Source organism: Notamacropus eugenii, chromosome 1 (assembly GCF_028372415.1).
Source record: "Notamacropus eugenii isolate mMacEug1 chromosome 1, mMacEug1.pri_v2, whole genome shotgun sequence".
NCBI lineage: Eukaryota > Metazoa > Chordata > Mammalia > Diprotodontia > Macropodidae > Notamacropus > Notamacropus eugenii.
Genome location: NC_092872.1, coordinates 196,837,237 through 196,853,996, shown reverse-complemented (window position 1 = coordinate 196,853,996; position 16,760 = coordinate 196,837,237). Strand labels below are relative to the sequence as shown.

Here is a 16,760-nt window from a genome sequence, read left to right as displayed (position 1 = left end):
CTGTCAGAGGAAGTCAAGGCTTCTGCCTCCAGTGCCTCGAAAATGAATATGAAATGGACTCAGGTCATAGAAGAGTTTGAAAGGAGAGTCAGCAGCTTGCTAAAGGAGAACCCAAAAAATGCTGAGGAAAATAACACCTTTAAAAATAGGCTAACTCAATTGGAAAAAGAGATCCAAAAGCCAATGAGGAGAAGGCTTTAAAAAGCCAAATGGAAAAGGAGGTTCAAAAGCTTACTGAACGAAATAGTTCTTTAAAAATGACAGGGGAGTTGAGGGAAGCTAATGACTATACAATAAATCAAGAAGTTACAAAACAAAACCAAAAGATTGAAAAAATAGAAGATGATGCAAAACATCTCATTAGAAAAACAACTGGCCTGGAAAATAGATCCAGGAGAGACAATTTAAAAATTATGGGACTACCTGAAAGCCATGATCAAAAAAAGAGCCTAGACATTATCTTTCATGAAATTATCAAGGAAAACTGCCCTGATGTTCTAGAACCAGAGGGAAAAATAAATATTGAAAGAATCCACTGATAACCTCCTGAAAGAGAACTGAAAAGAGAAACTCTTAGGAATATTGTGGCAAAATTTCAGAGTTCCAAGGTCAAGGAGAAAATATTACAAGCAGCTAGAAAGAAGCAATTTGAGTATTGTGGAAATACAATCAGGATAACACAGGGTCTGGCAGCTTCTACATTAAGGGATTGAAGGGCATGGAATATGATATTCCAGAAGTCAAAGGAACTGGGATTAAAACCAAGAATCACCTACCCAGCAAAACTGAGTATAATACTTCAAGGGGGTCATTCAGTGATATAGAGGACTTTCAAGCATTCTTGATGAAAAGAGCAGAACTGAAGAGAAAATTTGACTTTCAAACACAAGAATCAAGAGAAGCATGAAAAGGTAAGCAGGAAAGAGAAATCAGAGAGGATTTTCTAAAGCTGAACTGTTTACATTCCTACATGGAAAGATAATATTTGTAACTCTTGAGACTTTTCTCACTATTTGGGTAGGTAGAGAGATTATACATACATACATACATACATACACACACACACACGTAGACACATATAGACAGTACAGATTGAATTGAATCAGAAGAGATGATATCCATAAAACAATAAAATTAAGGGGTAAGAGAGGAAAATATTGGGAGGAGAAAGGGAGAAATGGAATGGGGCAGACTATCACTCATAAAAGAGATAAGAAAAATATTTTTCAGTGGAGGAGAAAGGGGAGAAGGTGAGAGGGGAAAAGTGAAACTTAGTCTCTTCACATATAGCTTAAGGAGGGAATAACATGCTCACTAAATTTGATATGAAAATCTATCTTACACTACAGGAAAGTAGGGGAGAAGGGGACAAGTGGGGTGAGGGGAATGATAGAAGGGAGGGCAAATGGGAGAAGGGAGTAACTAGAAGTAAACACTTTTAGGAAGGGACAAGGTCAAATGAGAGAATAGAAAAAAAGGGAGGCAGGGTAGGATGGAGGGCAAAATAGTTAGTCTTATACAACATGACTATTATGGAAGTCTTTTTCAAAATGACACATATATAGCCTGAATTGAATTGCTTGCCTTCTCTGTGGGGATGGGTTGGGAGGAAGGGAGGGAGAGAAGTTGGAATTCAAAGTATTAGAAACGAATGTTGAGAATTGTTATTGCATATAACTGAGAAATAAGAAATACAGGTAATGGGGTATAGAAATTTATCTTGCCCTACAAGAAAAGAGAGACGATGGGGATAAGGGAAGGGTGGGGTGTGATAGAAGGGAGGGCACATTGAGGGAAGGAGTAATCAGAATACAGGGTGTTATGGGGTGGCGGGAGAGGAAAGATAGGGAGAAAAATTGGAACTCAACATTTTGTGTAAATGAATGTCAAAATCTAAAAATAAATAAATAAAACTATTTTTAAAAAATAAATTAAAAACCTACAAGTCATTCCCCAATTAATAAATGGTCAGAGGATATGAATAGGCAATTTTCAGAGGAAGAAATTAAAGCTATCTATAGTCATGTAAAAAATGCTCTAAATCTCTGTTGATTAGAGAGATGTAAATCAGAACGAATATGAAGTGCCACATGACACTTTTCAGATTAGCTAACATAACAAAACAGGAAAATGATAAATGTTAGAGAAGATGTGGGTGAGTTGGAACACTAATTCATTGTTGGTGGAGCTGTGAGCTTATCTAACCATTTTGGAGAGCAATTTGGAACTAAGCTCAAAGGGCTACAAAAATGTGCATACCCTTTGATCCAACAATATCACTTCTGGGACTGTATCCCAAAGAGATCATACAAATGGGAAAAGATCCCACATGCATGTCTCTTTGTGGTGGTCAAGAACTGGAAATCAAGGGGATGCTCATCAATTGAGGAATGGCAGAACAAGTTGTGGTATGTGAATATAATGGAATACTATTGTGCTATAAGAAATGATGAACAGTTCCCCAATTGATAAATGGTCAAAGGATATGAACAGGCAATTTTCAGAGGAAGAAATTAAAGATATCTGTAATCATATGAAAAAATGCTCTAAACCACTTTTGATTAGAGAGATGCAAATCAAAACAACTCTGAGATACCATATCACACCTGTAAGATTGCCAAACATGACAGAACAGAAAAATGATAAATGTTGGATAAGATGTGGGACAGTTGGAACACTAATTCATTGTTGGTGGAGCTGTGAGCTCAGCCAACCATTCTGGAGAGCAGTTTGGAACTATGCCCAAAGGGCTACAAAAGTGTGCATACCCTTTGACCCAACAATATTGCTAGTAGGACTGTATCCCCAAGGGATCGTAAAAATGGGAAAGGGTCCCACATGTACAAAAATATTTATAGCAGCACTCTTTGTAGTTGCCAAAAACTGGAAATCAAGGGGATGCCCATCAATTGGGGAATGACTGAATACATTATGGTATATGAATGTAATGGAGTACCATTGCACCATAAGAAATGATGATCAAGAAGACTTCAGGGAGGCCTGGAAGAACTTATGTGATCTGATATTGAGTGAAAGGAGCAGAACCAGGAGAACTTTGTGCACAGCAACAACCACAGGGTGCGAGAGTTTTTTCTGGTAGACTTGGAACTTCGTAATAACGCAAGAATTAAAAAAAAAAATTCCCAATGGTTTTCTAAGGCAAAATGCCTTCCACACTCAGAGAAAGAACTATGGAATTCATTCACAGAATGTAGCAGATCATGTTTGTGTTTGTGCATGTGTGTGTGTGTGTGTGTGTGTGTGTGTGTGTGTGTGTGTGTGTGTGTATTATGTTTTGATTTGTTATATGATTTCTTCCATTTATTTTAGTTCGTCTACATAGCATGAGTATAGTGAAAACGTATTCAATAGGAAAGTATATGTAGATTCTATACAGAATTGTATGCCATCTTGGGGGTGGGGGTGGGGTAGGTGTGTGGGGGGGGTAAAAATCTAAGTTTTATGGTAGTGATTGTAGAACATTAAAAAAAAATAAAAAAAAGAATGATGAACAGGAAGACTTCAGAGAGTCCTGGAAGGACATATATGAGCTGATGCTGAGTGACATGAGCAGAACCAAGAGAACATTGTACACAGTAACAACCACAATATACGATGACTGTTTCTGATAAACTTAGCCCTTCACAGCAGTGCAAGGACTTAAAATATTCCCAAAGGACTCTTGAGGCAAAATGCTGTCCACATCCAGAGAAAGCACTATGGAATCAAAATGCAGAATGAAGCGGACTGTTTTCTCATATGTTTTGTTTTATATTTTTTTTCCTCATGGTTTCCCCCATTCATTTTAATTTGTCTATGTAACATGAGTAACGTGAAAATGTGTTTAATAAGATGGCATGCTGTCTCCGGAAGGGAGGGGGAGAAAATTTAAGACTTATGGAAGTGATTGTTGCAAACGGAAAACAAATTAATCAAAAAAATTAAAAGACTATTTTTGCTGTGAGTAGAAGTTTTTTAAGTGCTGCTGTATAAGTATCCTGAATGTCAGATCGTAGTATCCCCATCACAAGGGAAATATAAAGTACTTGCAAACAGATTTTTTTTTTTAGAGAGTGTAAAAACTTAGTAAAATCCTAAAATAATAGACTTTTTGAACTTTTGTTTTATCTCTGATGTGACCAGTAACTTCTTATGTGACCTTTGTTAAATGATGTACCCTGTAGAGCTTCTGGCTTCATATAAATGCCTTCCTAATAATTAAAGCTTCCCCAGAATAGAAATGAGTACGGGTAATTTGTCAGGGAAAATGTAAGAGATGAGTATCACCAGTATTCTAGAAGGGTTTTCTGAACTCTTGGGCAAACTCTTACTAGAAGATACAGGGTATAGTGAAGAGAATCGGGCTTGGGGTCAGGAAGACCTGAGTACAAATCTTGCCTCTGATGCTTGCTAGTTGTGCAGCCATGCATAAGTGAGTCAGTCAGTCAGCATTTATTAAAAGATTACTATGTGCTTGGCACTGTTCTAAACACTGTGAATACAAAGAAAGGGAAGAAAGGAAGGAAAGGGGGCGAACCAGAGCCTGCTCTGAAGGAGCTAACAGTCTAATGGGGAAGGCAAACAAGTATGTATAAGCAAGCTGTAGCCTGGATAGGTCAGGGGCAGTCTCATAGGGAAGGCACAAGGAGTAAGGAGCCCTGCGAAAGGCTTCTTGCTACTTCACTTCATTTTTTGGAGATCCGGTTTGCTCATTATAAAATGGAATAACGGAATAATGCTTGTAATAGCTCACAAGGTTGTTTAAAGCACTATATAGATGCCAGTTATTATTAATACCCCTTTCAGTGCCAGAATGATCCTGTATACTATATAGTCCTATATTTGTGCCAAGAGAAATAAAGTTTTCTACTTAAGTGGCACACACGTAATTTTTTTCTAGACATTTCTCATGAATTACATGATTTTCTAAGGAGATTTTCTCCATGGAAATTCTTTTTATAAGCAAAACTTGGATACTTTATTTTGAAAATAATGATAAAAAGCAAAGCTTTATACACATAAACCTTTCTTAATTAAGTGAATTCTTTAAACTTGGATCTTTCAATTAAGTTCACTTTGAACTTCTAACCAATAACAATAATATAATTCTTGCCTTCCTTTCTGTCTCCTGAAATACTTTGTCTTTATTCATGCCCTTTTCTGCAGTTATTTTACCTCTAATTATAAGAGGAATCTTTTAATTTATCCATGCTTTTAGACCTCAAGAAAGACTTATTTTTTGGTCTTACTGCTTCTGATCCACTGTCATCACTGCTGCTTACTTCGTTATGGAGACAGACTAAAGCTTCCAGTGGCATCAGCTACTACTCACACATGCTTTTCTTAAGAAGGATAAGGATCTTTTTGCAAGAATTCAATACTAATGAAAATTTTATTGATGTCTAAGTCATGAACCATGAGTAACAAGGCATTAGAAGTATTTCCACATAACCCTCTACAGCCTACAGGCATACAACCCTTTCACCAATTGATTTCAAAGATATTTAACATTTTGTATCTTAGTGCTTTCCAGCCAGCAAACTACTTAATGTGTAACTAACCCTTATTCTTAAGATTAGTCAACTTTAAAGATATAAGAATCATAGAATGCCTTAGGGCAATAACAAATATAGAATTTTGATGTTTATTTCTACACCAACCCCTAATTTTAGAGTTATACTTAGCAAGCACTTAGGAACGTTACCATGTTGCTTCATTCATGCACTGGATTATTTAATTCTAAGAATCATTACAATTTAGTTTATTCCCCCTTCATAGACATTCTGGAGGCATTTTTTTCCCTAAGATTCATTATATTAGTGCTGGACTTTGGAAACCCAAATTACTTTGACCCTACTATAGCTCAGAACTACTAAACTCAAGTTCTTTCCAAGCTTCAGCCTCTCCCTCAGCAGTAGAAATTACAGGTGTGTTCCAACACACTCAATTTTCTCCTCTCCCTTCATCATTTTTTATATCACAGTGGTATTCTATTAATTTCATATACCATAATTTGTTCAGCCATTCTCTAATTGATGGGTATCTTCTTAACTTCTAGTCCTTTGCCAACACAAAAAGAGCCACTATAAATATTTTTTGGATATAGGGGTCTTTTCCCTCTATATGATCTCTGGTGTGTAGGCATAATGGTCATTTGCTGGGGCAAAAAGGTATGGTAGTAACTTTTGTGGTGTAGTTCCGAATTTCTTTCCGGAATGGCAGTACCAATTTACAGCTCCCCCAACAGTACATTCACGTGCCCATTTTTCTGCAGTTTTTGTCAATTTTGCTTACATGTTGGATGTGAGGTGGGATCTCAGAATTGCCTTAATTTGCATTTTTCTAATTATTAATGATTTGGGCACATTTTGTCATGCCTATCAACATTTTGGCTATTGATATCTTAGATTTCTTCCTTAGAAAATAGTTTGTATCCCTTGATCATTTATCAGTTGGGAAATTGCTTATAAATTTGAATCGGTTTCTCATATACCATAAACTAGACCCTTCTCTGAAAAATAATTTCTCCTTTACACCTCTAATTTGTTTATGATGTCACCCTTTGTGTCAAGTCATGTATTCATTTGGAGGTTATTTTGGTATATGTGGTGAGATGTTGGCCTATGCTTACTTTCTGCCAGACTGCTTTCAAGTGTTCTGAGGAGTTTTTATTAAATAGTAAGTTCTTATCTTGACAGCTGAGGTCTTTGGATCTATCAAACCTCAAATACTAGGCTACTCTGTTAATTTTCTTATGAGCTTTGTATATTTAGTGTATTCTATTCATCTACCTTTCTAATTTCTTAACTGTTACCAAGTGATGAGTACCAGTGCTAGTACCAGTACTGCTACTATTACAGTTTTACTGTCTATTTCTCCTTGTAATTCACTTAGCTTTTTCTTTAAGTATTAGATGGTTTGTCATTTGATCCACATTTGTGTGTGTGTGTGTTTGTGTGGTATATATGATGTTAAGTCATTATCTTTGGAACATTGTTGATCACTTAATCAGATGAATATTTGCTGTTGCCTTGTATGAGATCATAATTGCTATACGTGCCACTTTGAGTTCAGCTGAACCGTAATGGATTTTGCTGTAGACTTTCATTTTAATTGTGTGAATATCTTTTAAATTCATTTTTTATACACAAAATATTGTTGAATTGTGCTTTTTAGTCTATCCTGTCTTCTGTGTCATAGGTGAATTCATCCCATTGAAATGAGTAATTATGATTGTTAATTTAGTATTTCTATCTATTTTGTAATCTTATTCTTCTTCCTAGCTTTACATCCTATTTCCTCTTTATAGAGAAGTGAATGGTGAGAGAAGAGTGTGCTCAGAACTAGTGTTCTATGCTTGATATAGTTGACTAATGTCCCATGTCCCTCTTCTCTTTTCCCTGTACAGATTAGATTTAGATTTTCCCGTATATAGGTTAGAATTTCACCAGGATTCACTAATTCTAGGATACATTAAAACTAATATGATGTTAATTTGCAGAACCTTTGAGAGCTTTTAGGTATTCCCAAGAGATAACATGGTATCGCTATCTTGACATGGAGTATGAAATTAAGAGAGAGTATATCTCAGTTCTGTTTTTGGCTTTAGTATTGATGTGTTTGGATTTGGAAAGGTTAATGCTTTCCAACCTGAGATAGACATTTTAGGGTTCTGAATTTAATCTTGGCCCAGTCGAATAGAAAATACATTAAAAGAATGGATTGACTGGTCTTTTATTGCAGGTGATTATGTTAGCATATTTTATGTTATTCCCAAAGTTTTTGTGAACCAGAAACTTATACCTTTTCTCTTTTTAATTTTTGTCAGATTCAAGCCATTTTTCCCATTTCAAATCCCGCAAACTACAAAGGAGGAAAATGAACACCTGTTATACGTACAACAATTTGGACTTACAGAAGGCCGCCTTAAAATTACCCTGATAGAATGTAGCAGGTATGTTGTTCTGTCTTTGCTGAATTTCAGCTAAGATAAATGAGGTAAATAATATTTAAGTAATATCTGTACTTACCTTATTTTGTGATAATTTATATTGCTTCATCATTGTATAATTATGATTATCTACATATACAATTATGTAATCCTAAATTTCATCTCATATTAAAGTAATTCTTTTATTTTATAAAAGTATAAGTGGCTTCCCAGAAAACAGGATCTGAAAAGAAAATACTTCCAGGGAAATGATCACCAGAATTTTTTATGTTATGAAATCCTATTGGTAGAGTTTGAGTTCGCTTCCTGCCAAAATAATGAGTGTTAATTTTTGTTATTTGATTTGGTGAGTGGGGTACTGCAGATTTTTTTAAAAAATAATTTGAAATACTCTGGAGTAGAGATTGGGAACTAATAACCAGAAATAGGGATTGAGAAAATTATCCTTGATGCATCTGAAAACACAACTGCTTATTTATAATACTGACCCAGGAGAGAAATTGACATGTGTTGGATGATATGTTGAAATATATTAAAAATATTCTATGGGGTAAAACTAGGGAAACTTTCTACCTCAGATAGCCCATTCTACTTTTGGACAGCTCTGATTGTTAAGAAATGTTTTCATTATATAGAGCAGAAATCTTTATAACTTCTGTCACTTTTAGAAAAGTGATTTAGTGAGTAGCTATAGCAAAAACACTTGGTGCAAACCATTTTTGTCAATCCAGAGGCACACACTCCCATGTTCACCTTGTCCCTCATGTTCCCCATGTTTACCATGCCCCTCATGCTCTGTCTGGGGAGAATGGGCTTAACAGTAAAGTACAATGTTAGTGAAGAATATGTGGGCCCAGGTGGTTACCTTGTGGCCTCCTCTGAAGATGTTTTTCTTCCTTGTGTGGTCCTCATGAAATTCATTCCAGGGGCAAGCTGTTACTGAACAGGCCCATCTTGCCCATGATATGGTACTTTCTCCTAAAAAATTCCTTTGAATCTTTGTAACATTGGACACCCAAAATTTCTCCAGGGATTTCATAAGTGTGAGTCAAAGTAGAGGTCTGGACAAAAATTTAGAAGTGTCCCATCACACCCAAATCCTCTGGGACCCCTAAAACAACATAGGGTACCCACAGTTTCTTCAGGAATCCCTGTGTCACCTGGGAAATTCCATTTGAACATCCATACTCATTCCTCCCTTGGCTGAGTAGGCTTAGTTTAAAAAAAAAAAAAAGAAAGAAAGAAAGATCAGGTAAATGCCAAAAGAGATTAAGTACCTGGAGTTGATTTCTCTGTATGTTAAGTTTTATAGGTAAGCTCTGAAAAGTGAGTTTTTGTCTAATCATGCTCTCTACCTGGCCTCCCCAACATTTCCTAAATTTTTCTCCTCCCCTTTTTTCTCTTTGAATACCTTTAATATGTTGTTTTCTTTCATTTGAATATAACCTTCCTGAGGGTAAGTGATATTTTGTTTGCCTTTATGTGTATCCCCAGCATTTGGCATAGTGTTGGGCTTGTACTAAGCTCTTAATAAATGCTCTATCTAATCTGGCAAGCAAAGTTTAGATCACTTTAAGATAAAAGAAAAAAAAAACTTACATGAGTTATTATAGTATGCTGGGAACTTGAAATAGTTGGATTATCTTGGAAAGATTTCAATACATCAACATTCGAACAAAAGTTATCTTAAAAGAACAGGTCTGAGTTTTAAGGGACACACTGGAAAAACAGACTGACCAACTGCAATCTAAATGAAGAAGAAAAATGCCAGATTTTTCTAATGAATCTCATAAAGCTATGGTATACAAGAATCCCAGGTGGTGAACCTTTTTAGTGGATTATTTTAAATGTTAATGGCACTAATATTATCTCAGATGAAGCGCCCTTGTATAGCAGCCCCATTGGGGGCTACTTTATCTTACCCATGTTCATTAGAGTTCCCAGAGGGCTTACTTACTCACTGGTGTGCCAACCCTATTTGATGTGCATCTCATTGATACTCAGCCAGTGAATTAGCATTTAGCAAAGAAATTTACTGAAGTGGTTATAGTATGAACATTTCATACTAAGTATTTCCTGCATACTCTCCTGTTCCTTCCTGGGGAGAGTGTACTCAAGTTCAAAGACATTGGTCACATGCATAGGGAGCACATGTAGCAAAGGGGTACCTCTCAACTCCTAGCCCTGGAAGTCCTTTTCCCTTTTCTTAGAATTCTCATAAAGTTACTCTTAGGTGTTGCTCTCTGCTGGGCCACTTGAGAGCTCACAGCCAGTGCTTTTTTAGACCATGAAGGGTCTCTCTCTGAAACTGTCACCATCTTTGGAGAGACTATCTTTCCATATCTGTCAGCAGGTACTGCTTCTATTATTAGACTCTACCAGTGGGACCTCTGAATCTCCCAAACTCGCCACATCACCTGGACTTTCATCTCAGAATATTATTTTACCTAAGATCAGGAAAGAATAAACACAAAAGAAAGTGAGGCACCATTTGCTCACAGCCTCTGTGTCTGGGTGAGAGATAGGACAGCTGTCCTCCTCTGACTCCCTTGGGATATCAGCTACGAGGAAGGACATAATCTTCTGGACCAGTCACTAGAATTTTTTTCTTGTTTGACTTCATCTGCCTTTCATCCAATATCCCCAAACCCTAAGGTCCTTTCAAATAGATTAAGGGCTTGTCCATATATTGTGATGAGATTATAGGAAAGTTCCTTAACACTGAATTTACTGTGTTGATTAGATCCCCCACTATAGCATTTTACCTTTAAACTGAATGCTAGTTAGCAGAGTAGAAAAAAACATACATCAATCCAATGACTCATTTAAACCCTTTGTTAGAAGACAAGACTATTGGAAGATTGACACTGGGTAGAACTGCTTGATTTCTTAGATCTGCAGAGAGGTCTTACAACAAGAAAGATTTAGTCAGGTGTTCTGCTGTATATTTATTGAAAAGGAAACATTCAAGTAGGGGTAGCTGTTAAAATTGAATATGGAGGAAGATGATAACAACTCCCAGTAGAAGAGAAAACAGGAATGACTAGGAGAATTTTTTTTTTTTGAGAGTGAAGGATAAATTCCCTTTTATCCCTCCCCTTTTGAAATATAACTCTGGTTCTTTATCTGAGTTTAAATAATGTAGCAGACCATTAGCTGTCTATTCAACTTGTGAATATTTGGTACCATTAGAAGGGAAAATAATGCCTGGAAAGTATTATAATTTTTGTTCTAATACTCAATATATGCTTCAGAGGAAGAGACATCCCTAATTGGCATGTTGTACCTCCCACTTATACCTATTGAGCTTTTCTCCATCTTTGGAGATCTAGTTCAGATGGCATTTTGATTCCTTCCCTGATCATCCTAACCAGAATCAGTTTCCACATTTACATTTTTGTAGATTGTGCCTCTATACCTCCCTCTTCCTCTTGCCCTCCCCTTCCCTGTTGCTTTTTCTCTTTTCTCTCTCTTCCCCACTTTTTTCATCTCTCTTAGATTGTGTTATTATTGTATGTTTCTTAATTCTTTTACTGGTTATAAATTCCTTAATGTTAGAGGTTGTCTTTTTTATCTTTGTATCTCTCACAGTTCTTTCTTGAATGACTTTATTGTGACAATAAATCTATTATTATTGTAATAACAAATTGAATAACTATTGTAAGCAGTAACTTTGTTACTAAAATTACTTGTATCTAACACATGCAATGCATAAAAATAATCCATTGCATTATAAATTACTTAAAATTAATATGATCACCATCATAAAGCTTTAAATTTTTAATATCACCTTTACTTGCCTTAAAACTTGAGATGTTTCAGATCACTTGTGGCTTTTAAAGTTGGCCAGAGAGGTTTGACTTGGAATTTTTTCCTCTCAACAAAATTCCAAGATCATAGACTTAGTTAGAAGGGACCTCAAAAGTTCTTTAGTCCGCTGTCTTGATTTTAAAGTGATCAAATGAGGTTTAGTGGGGTGAAATGGACTGCCCACGGTCACATAATTGCTAAGTACTAGAGCCCGAATTTCAATCCTGCTTCTTTGACTACAGGCCCAGCACCCTTTTCATCAGATGAAGATGAGCATAAAATCATTTTGGTGACTTTGAAGTATCCCTGAGAATAAAAAAAGGATTTGGAAGCTTGAAAGACCACGAAGCTAACTTTGGAAATAAAAATGAAAAGAAAGGATATCTTTGGATGTTGAGGGCAGGGAATTTTGTTTACAGGGATATCTATTCACACAAGCAGTCAAAATTTCCTCTAACTTAGTAGCTTTCTACTTTAGATTCCTAATTTTAACCTTTGGCTGTTTTCTTATCGTTATTAGTAATTAAAAATCCTTAGAAAACCTGTTGAAGAGTACTAAGCTTATTATTTCAGAGATGGCATTGTATTTAGAAAGTTGGTGAGATAACAACCAGAAGAATATGATTGCAATGATTTACCAAAGAAAGGAGGCAGCTAGATGCTATAGTGGCTATAGTAGGTAGAGAGATGAACCTGTACTCAGGAAGACCTGAGTTTAAATATAGCCTTACACTTGCTTGTTATGTAAATGCTGGTTTTTTGTTATTTTTGTTATTCCAATAATTGCCCCACGCACATGCCCCCAGTCCCATAGTGCCACATCATTTTGGGTATTACATCTGTACTTTGTGGGAGCCATCACATTAATGTGTGGATGTCATTCTGTAGTTTAGTTCTATTAGTGTCAAAAGACCTAGAAGGAAAAAAATGACTACCTCTTTTTTCCCCTTTGGCCCCAGGCATAATAGCAAAGCTTGGAGATATATATATATATATATATATATATATATATATATATATATATATATATATATATATATATATATATATATGATAATATATTCCTTTTTATCCATCATCAGAGGCACAGAGTAAGTTCTGGATGTTATCAAAGAAAAAAAAACTACTGTGCTTTCCATTTAAGCACTAGTCTTCTGGAAATAATTTTATTTAATTTAAGATTAATCTAATTCCAAGTCATTTCTGACTTAGAGAGCTATCTAAAAATGGACATGCCTTCTGACATATTTGTGTTCCAAGACAATTTTAAGTAGCAATTTTAGAAGCACAAAAAATAAAATCAGGATAGTGTAACAATACAGTTCTTGGTTAACATTAGTAATAGTTAAATAACCAGGTCTCTATCTCCTTCCTCCCAGACAGCTAGCCTAGAAAAATTTAATCGAGTTCTCCCAATTACTTATATGGAGAGTACAAAATGAATAGGGGGTGTTTCCCATGGAGTAGATCCCTAGTACTACCCCTTCTAGTATTTGTGGAAAAGATTGCCCTTAGATGGGTCAATATCCTGTCAATTACAAGAATGGGAAAAGGTATTGTTCTTATCTAAAATTATCTGAGTTGACACTCTTAATCCACTAACTACTGAAAGACTCTTTCTCCTTTAAATCTCTTGAAACTGGGAAGTAAAGAAGTCCTTTTATTAGAGTCTGGATAAAATATCCTTTCTCATTTTTTTCTGTTTTACAAATACAATTTTTAAAATATACTTCCACAATACTTTCTGACAGATACTCTCTATTTAATTGGCTGTAAATGGATATTGTTGTTCAGTTATTTCAGTCTTATCTGACTCTTTGTGGCCTTGTCGAGGGTTCTCTTGGCACAGATACTGGAGTGGTTTGCCATTTTTTTCTGCAGCTCATTTTACAGATGATGAAACTGAGGCAAGCTGGGTTAAGTGACTTGTCCAGGGTCACACAGTTAGTAAGTCTCTAAGGTCAGATTTGAATTCAAGTCGAGTCGTCTTAACTTCAGGCCTGTCACTCTGCTGTGCCACCTAGCTGCCCATGGATATATCATACCTATACAAAATCATTTCAGTGTCTTAGGCTTTTTTAAAGTGTGTAGGACCCAGATAACTCCTCCCCTCTCATCCTACCCTCTCCTATTCATACTGTTTTACTTGGTGATCTAATCAACTCCCAGAGATCTTTATGAAGATGATTCACAGACCTACTTATCTACCCCTAACTTCTCTCCTAATCTCAGTCTCACATCTCCAAGTGCCTGTTGGACATCTCTAATTGGATGTCTCGTAGCCATCCTAAACTCAGTATGTCCAAAATCAAATCATTTTCCCCACCCCTCTTTCCCCCAAAGCCTTTTCCTCCTCTTACCTTTCCTAGTACGTGAAAGACACAAGGCTTGCAACCTAGTGTTGTTATCTTCAACTTCTTACTCTCCCTCATCCCATGTACACCTCCTCCTTTCTTTTAACATTTCTACCACCTTGATGTAGGCCCCCATCACTTCACATGTGGACAGCTGCTCAAGTCAATCCTACATTCAGCTGCCAGAGAGCAAATCTGAACATGTCTTATTCAGTAAACTCCTCTGTAGTTCACTTTTACTAGTATGCAGCTAGGTGATGCAGTGGAGAGAGTGCTGGACCTGGAGTGAGTAAGACCCGAGTTCAGATCCAGCACTTATTAGCTGTGTGATCCTGGGCAATTCACTTAACTGCTGTCTGCTTAAGTTGTGTCATCTGTAAAATGAAGGTGATTAATAACAGTCCACCTCTCAGGGTTGTGAGGTTCAAGTGAAATGACATTTGTACAGCACTTTGCAAACCTTAAAACTTTATGTCAGTGTTACTGTTACTGTTATTATAGTTGTTATTAGCCCATCCTCTGTTTGGTACTCAAAGCCTTTCCTAACCTGGCCCCCTCCCACCTTGCCAGTCTTCTTGTAGTTTAATCCCCACAATGTACTCTGTGATCTAGTGACACTGACCTTCTTGCTATTCCTTCAACAAGGCCTTCCATCTCCTGGTTCTGTGCATTTTTAACTGACTCTCCTCATGCTTGGACTCTTCTCCTTCCTCATTTCCATTTTCTGACTTCTTTATCTTCCTTCAAGTACTAGCTAAAGTCTTATCTTCTTCAAGAAGCTTTTTCCAGTCCCCCTTAATTCTACTGCTTTCTCTCTGATATAACTCTAATTTATCCTCTATATCTTGTTTGTATGTAGCCATTTGCCCTTTGTCTCCCCCATTAGAACATGAGCTTCAGGTCTGTTTTCTGACCTTTCTTTGTATATATCCCTTTGTAATGTGTGTCTAACATATATTGGGGAATTAAGGAAATGCATGTTGACTGACTAGTAAGCACTTCACAAATGCTTTTTCACTTATTCAGAACTGTAATTCTAGTACAGTGTTAAATTCTTACAACATTTAAGTGGAAGAGAGCTTCTTTAATATTATTATTGCATATAATATGTTTACTGAATAAAGCTGTAATAACTGATTTTTCTATTAGCAAAAATCAATTACATTTTGAAAAAGAGCCATGGAAAGACTTGGAAGGTGGATACTCTTATTTTGAATTAGCTTTCTATAATGAATGGACTGTAATTTCCTGGGTTATTAATTTTTAAACATATATTTTCATAATTCATCATCTCCTCTTTGAACAAAGACCTGTTTAAAAATTACCAAGTTTGTCAGAATGGTACATAGATAAATTTACTTTTATTATCGTGGGGTTTTCTATGAATTTCACATTTTGTGATTTTTAGAAATTGGTCTTGAATAAAATGTGGAGCAGATAATTTATATTTCCATACTTTTGTCTAGCCCCCAATGCCTTTATTGTATATGCTGTGAAAGTAAGTTGAATCAGTTTTACAATGTACCCATGTACAGTGTACATGGCCCCCATGCTTTCTTACTAAGTTGTTTTTATGAGTTGAAAACTGATTTTGTCATTGGAAGAAACATAAAACACAGGTAGCCAAAGAAAATAATCCACTGTCCCAAATTTAGTAGTGCAAGTAAGTGTCACAGATGAACATTTTCTCATACTTATTGTGGCCAAAACTAGTTTTAAACTTGTTTTTATCATTTCATATATGAGCAGTAGTGTGAGTCTTTTCAGCTGTTATAAGTTATGCTCTGATATAGCTATTTTAATGTTGCCTTATGGCACCTAGACCCACATTGAGTTGTTGGGGAGAATTGGAATTTTGAGTGTTTTAAAATACTGTATGTAGAGAACCAGCCTGGCCAGTTCAGAAAGGTTTATCATCTGGATGGTAATATGCCATAGCCAGTCTTCATAAATACAGCTGTCAAAGTCAAGGCCCAACCAGATTAAAATGTAATTGAGAGATGTTTGACAAAATAGATGAAAATGCCACATAACATAAGTAATGTTCATTTGTAATTTTCTAAGTCAGTATGTAGTGCCAGGGATATCTTTTGAGTTTGACCACTGTTTAAGACCATCTGCCCAGATAAAGAGGCTTTGACATCAGCATCAGTAGAGGAGATGATGAAATTATAAAGTGTTTAAACATTGAAAAGTTATATCACAACAGAGTGCTTAAAATTTTAACATTTTTAAAATTGGTAATAATAGTTAGGGAAACAGATTATTTTATTCATAGAAGTTTTTTTGAAGCTTCTGTGTTTTATGTTAAAAATTAGTTTATCTCCAATAGATGAGTGGTCAAAGGATATAAACAAATAATTTTTAAAAGAATTGCATGGTATTCACAACAACATGAAAGAATGCTCCAAATCACTAATAATTAGAGAAATGCAAATCATAATAAGCATAAAGTTATTTCATCTCCCACCCTGCAAATTGGCAAAAATGACCCAAAAAATGGCAGTAGTCAATGCTGGAAGGATTGTGGATTGATAGGCACACTAATATATTGTTGATGGAGCTCTGAATTAGTATAAATATTTTGGAAAGCAGTTTGGAATTATGTAAATAAGTGATTAAAAATGTCGATACCCGTTGACTCA

General features: G+C 35.8%; 1 protein-coding gene across 2 annotated transcripts in view; it reads left to right on the top strand.

The window, feature by feature from the left end:
- Positions 1-16,760, top strand: part of PDZD8 (PDZ domain containing 8) — a 124,081-nt gene that overhangs the window by 37,763 nt on the left and 69,558 nt on the right. For both annotated transcript variants that reach the window (XM_072623666.1, XM_072623655.1), the window contains exon 2: positions 7,829-7,954. In XM_072623666.1, coding sequence (XP_072479767.1) covers positions 7,829-7,954 — 126 coding nt within the window. The remainder of the gene's footprint in view (positions 1-7,828; positions 7,955-16,760) is intronic.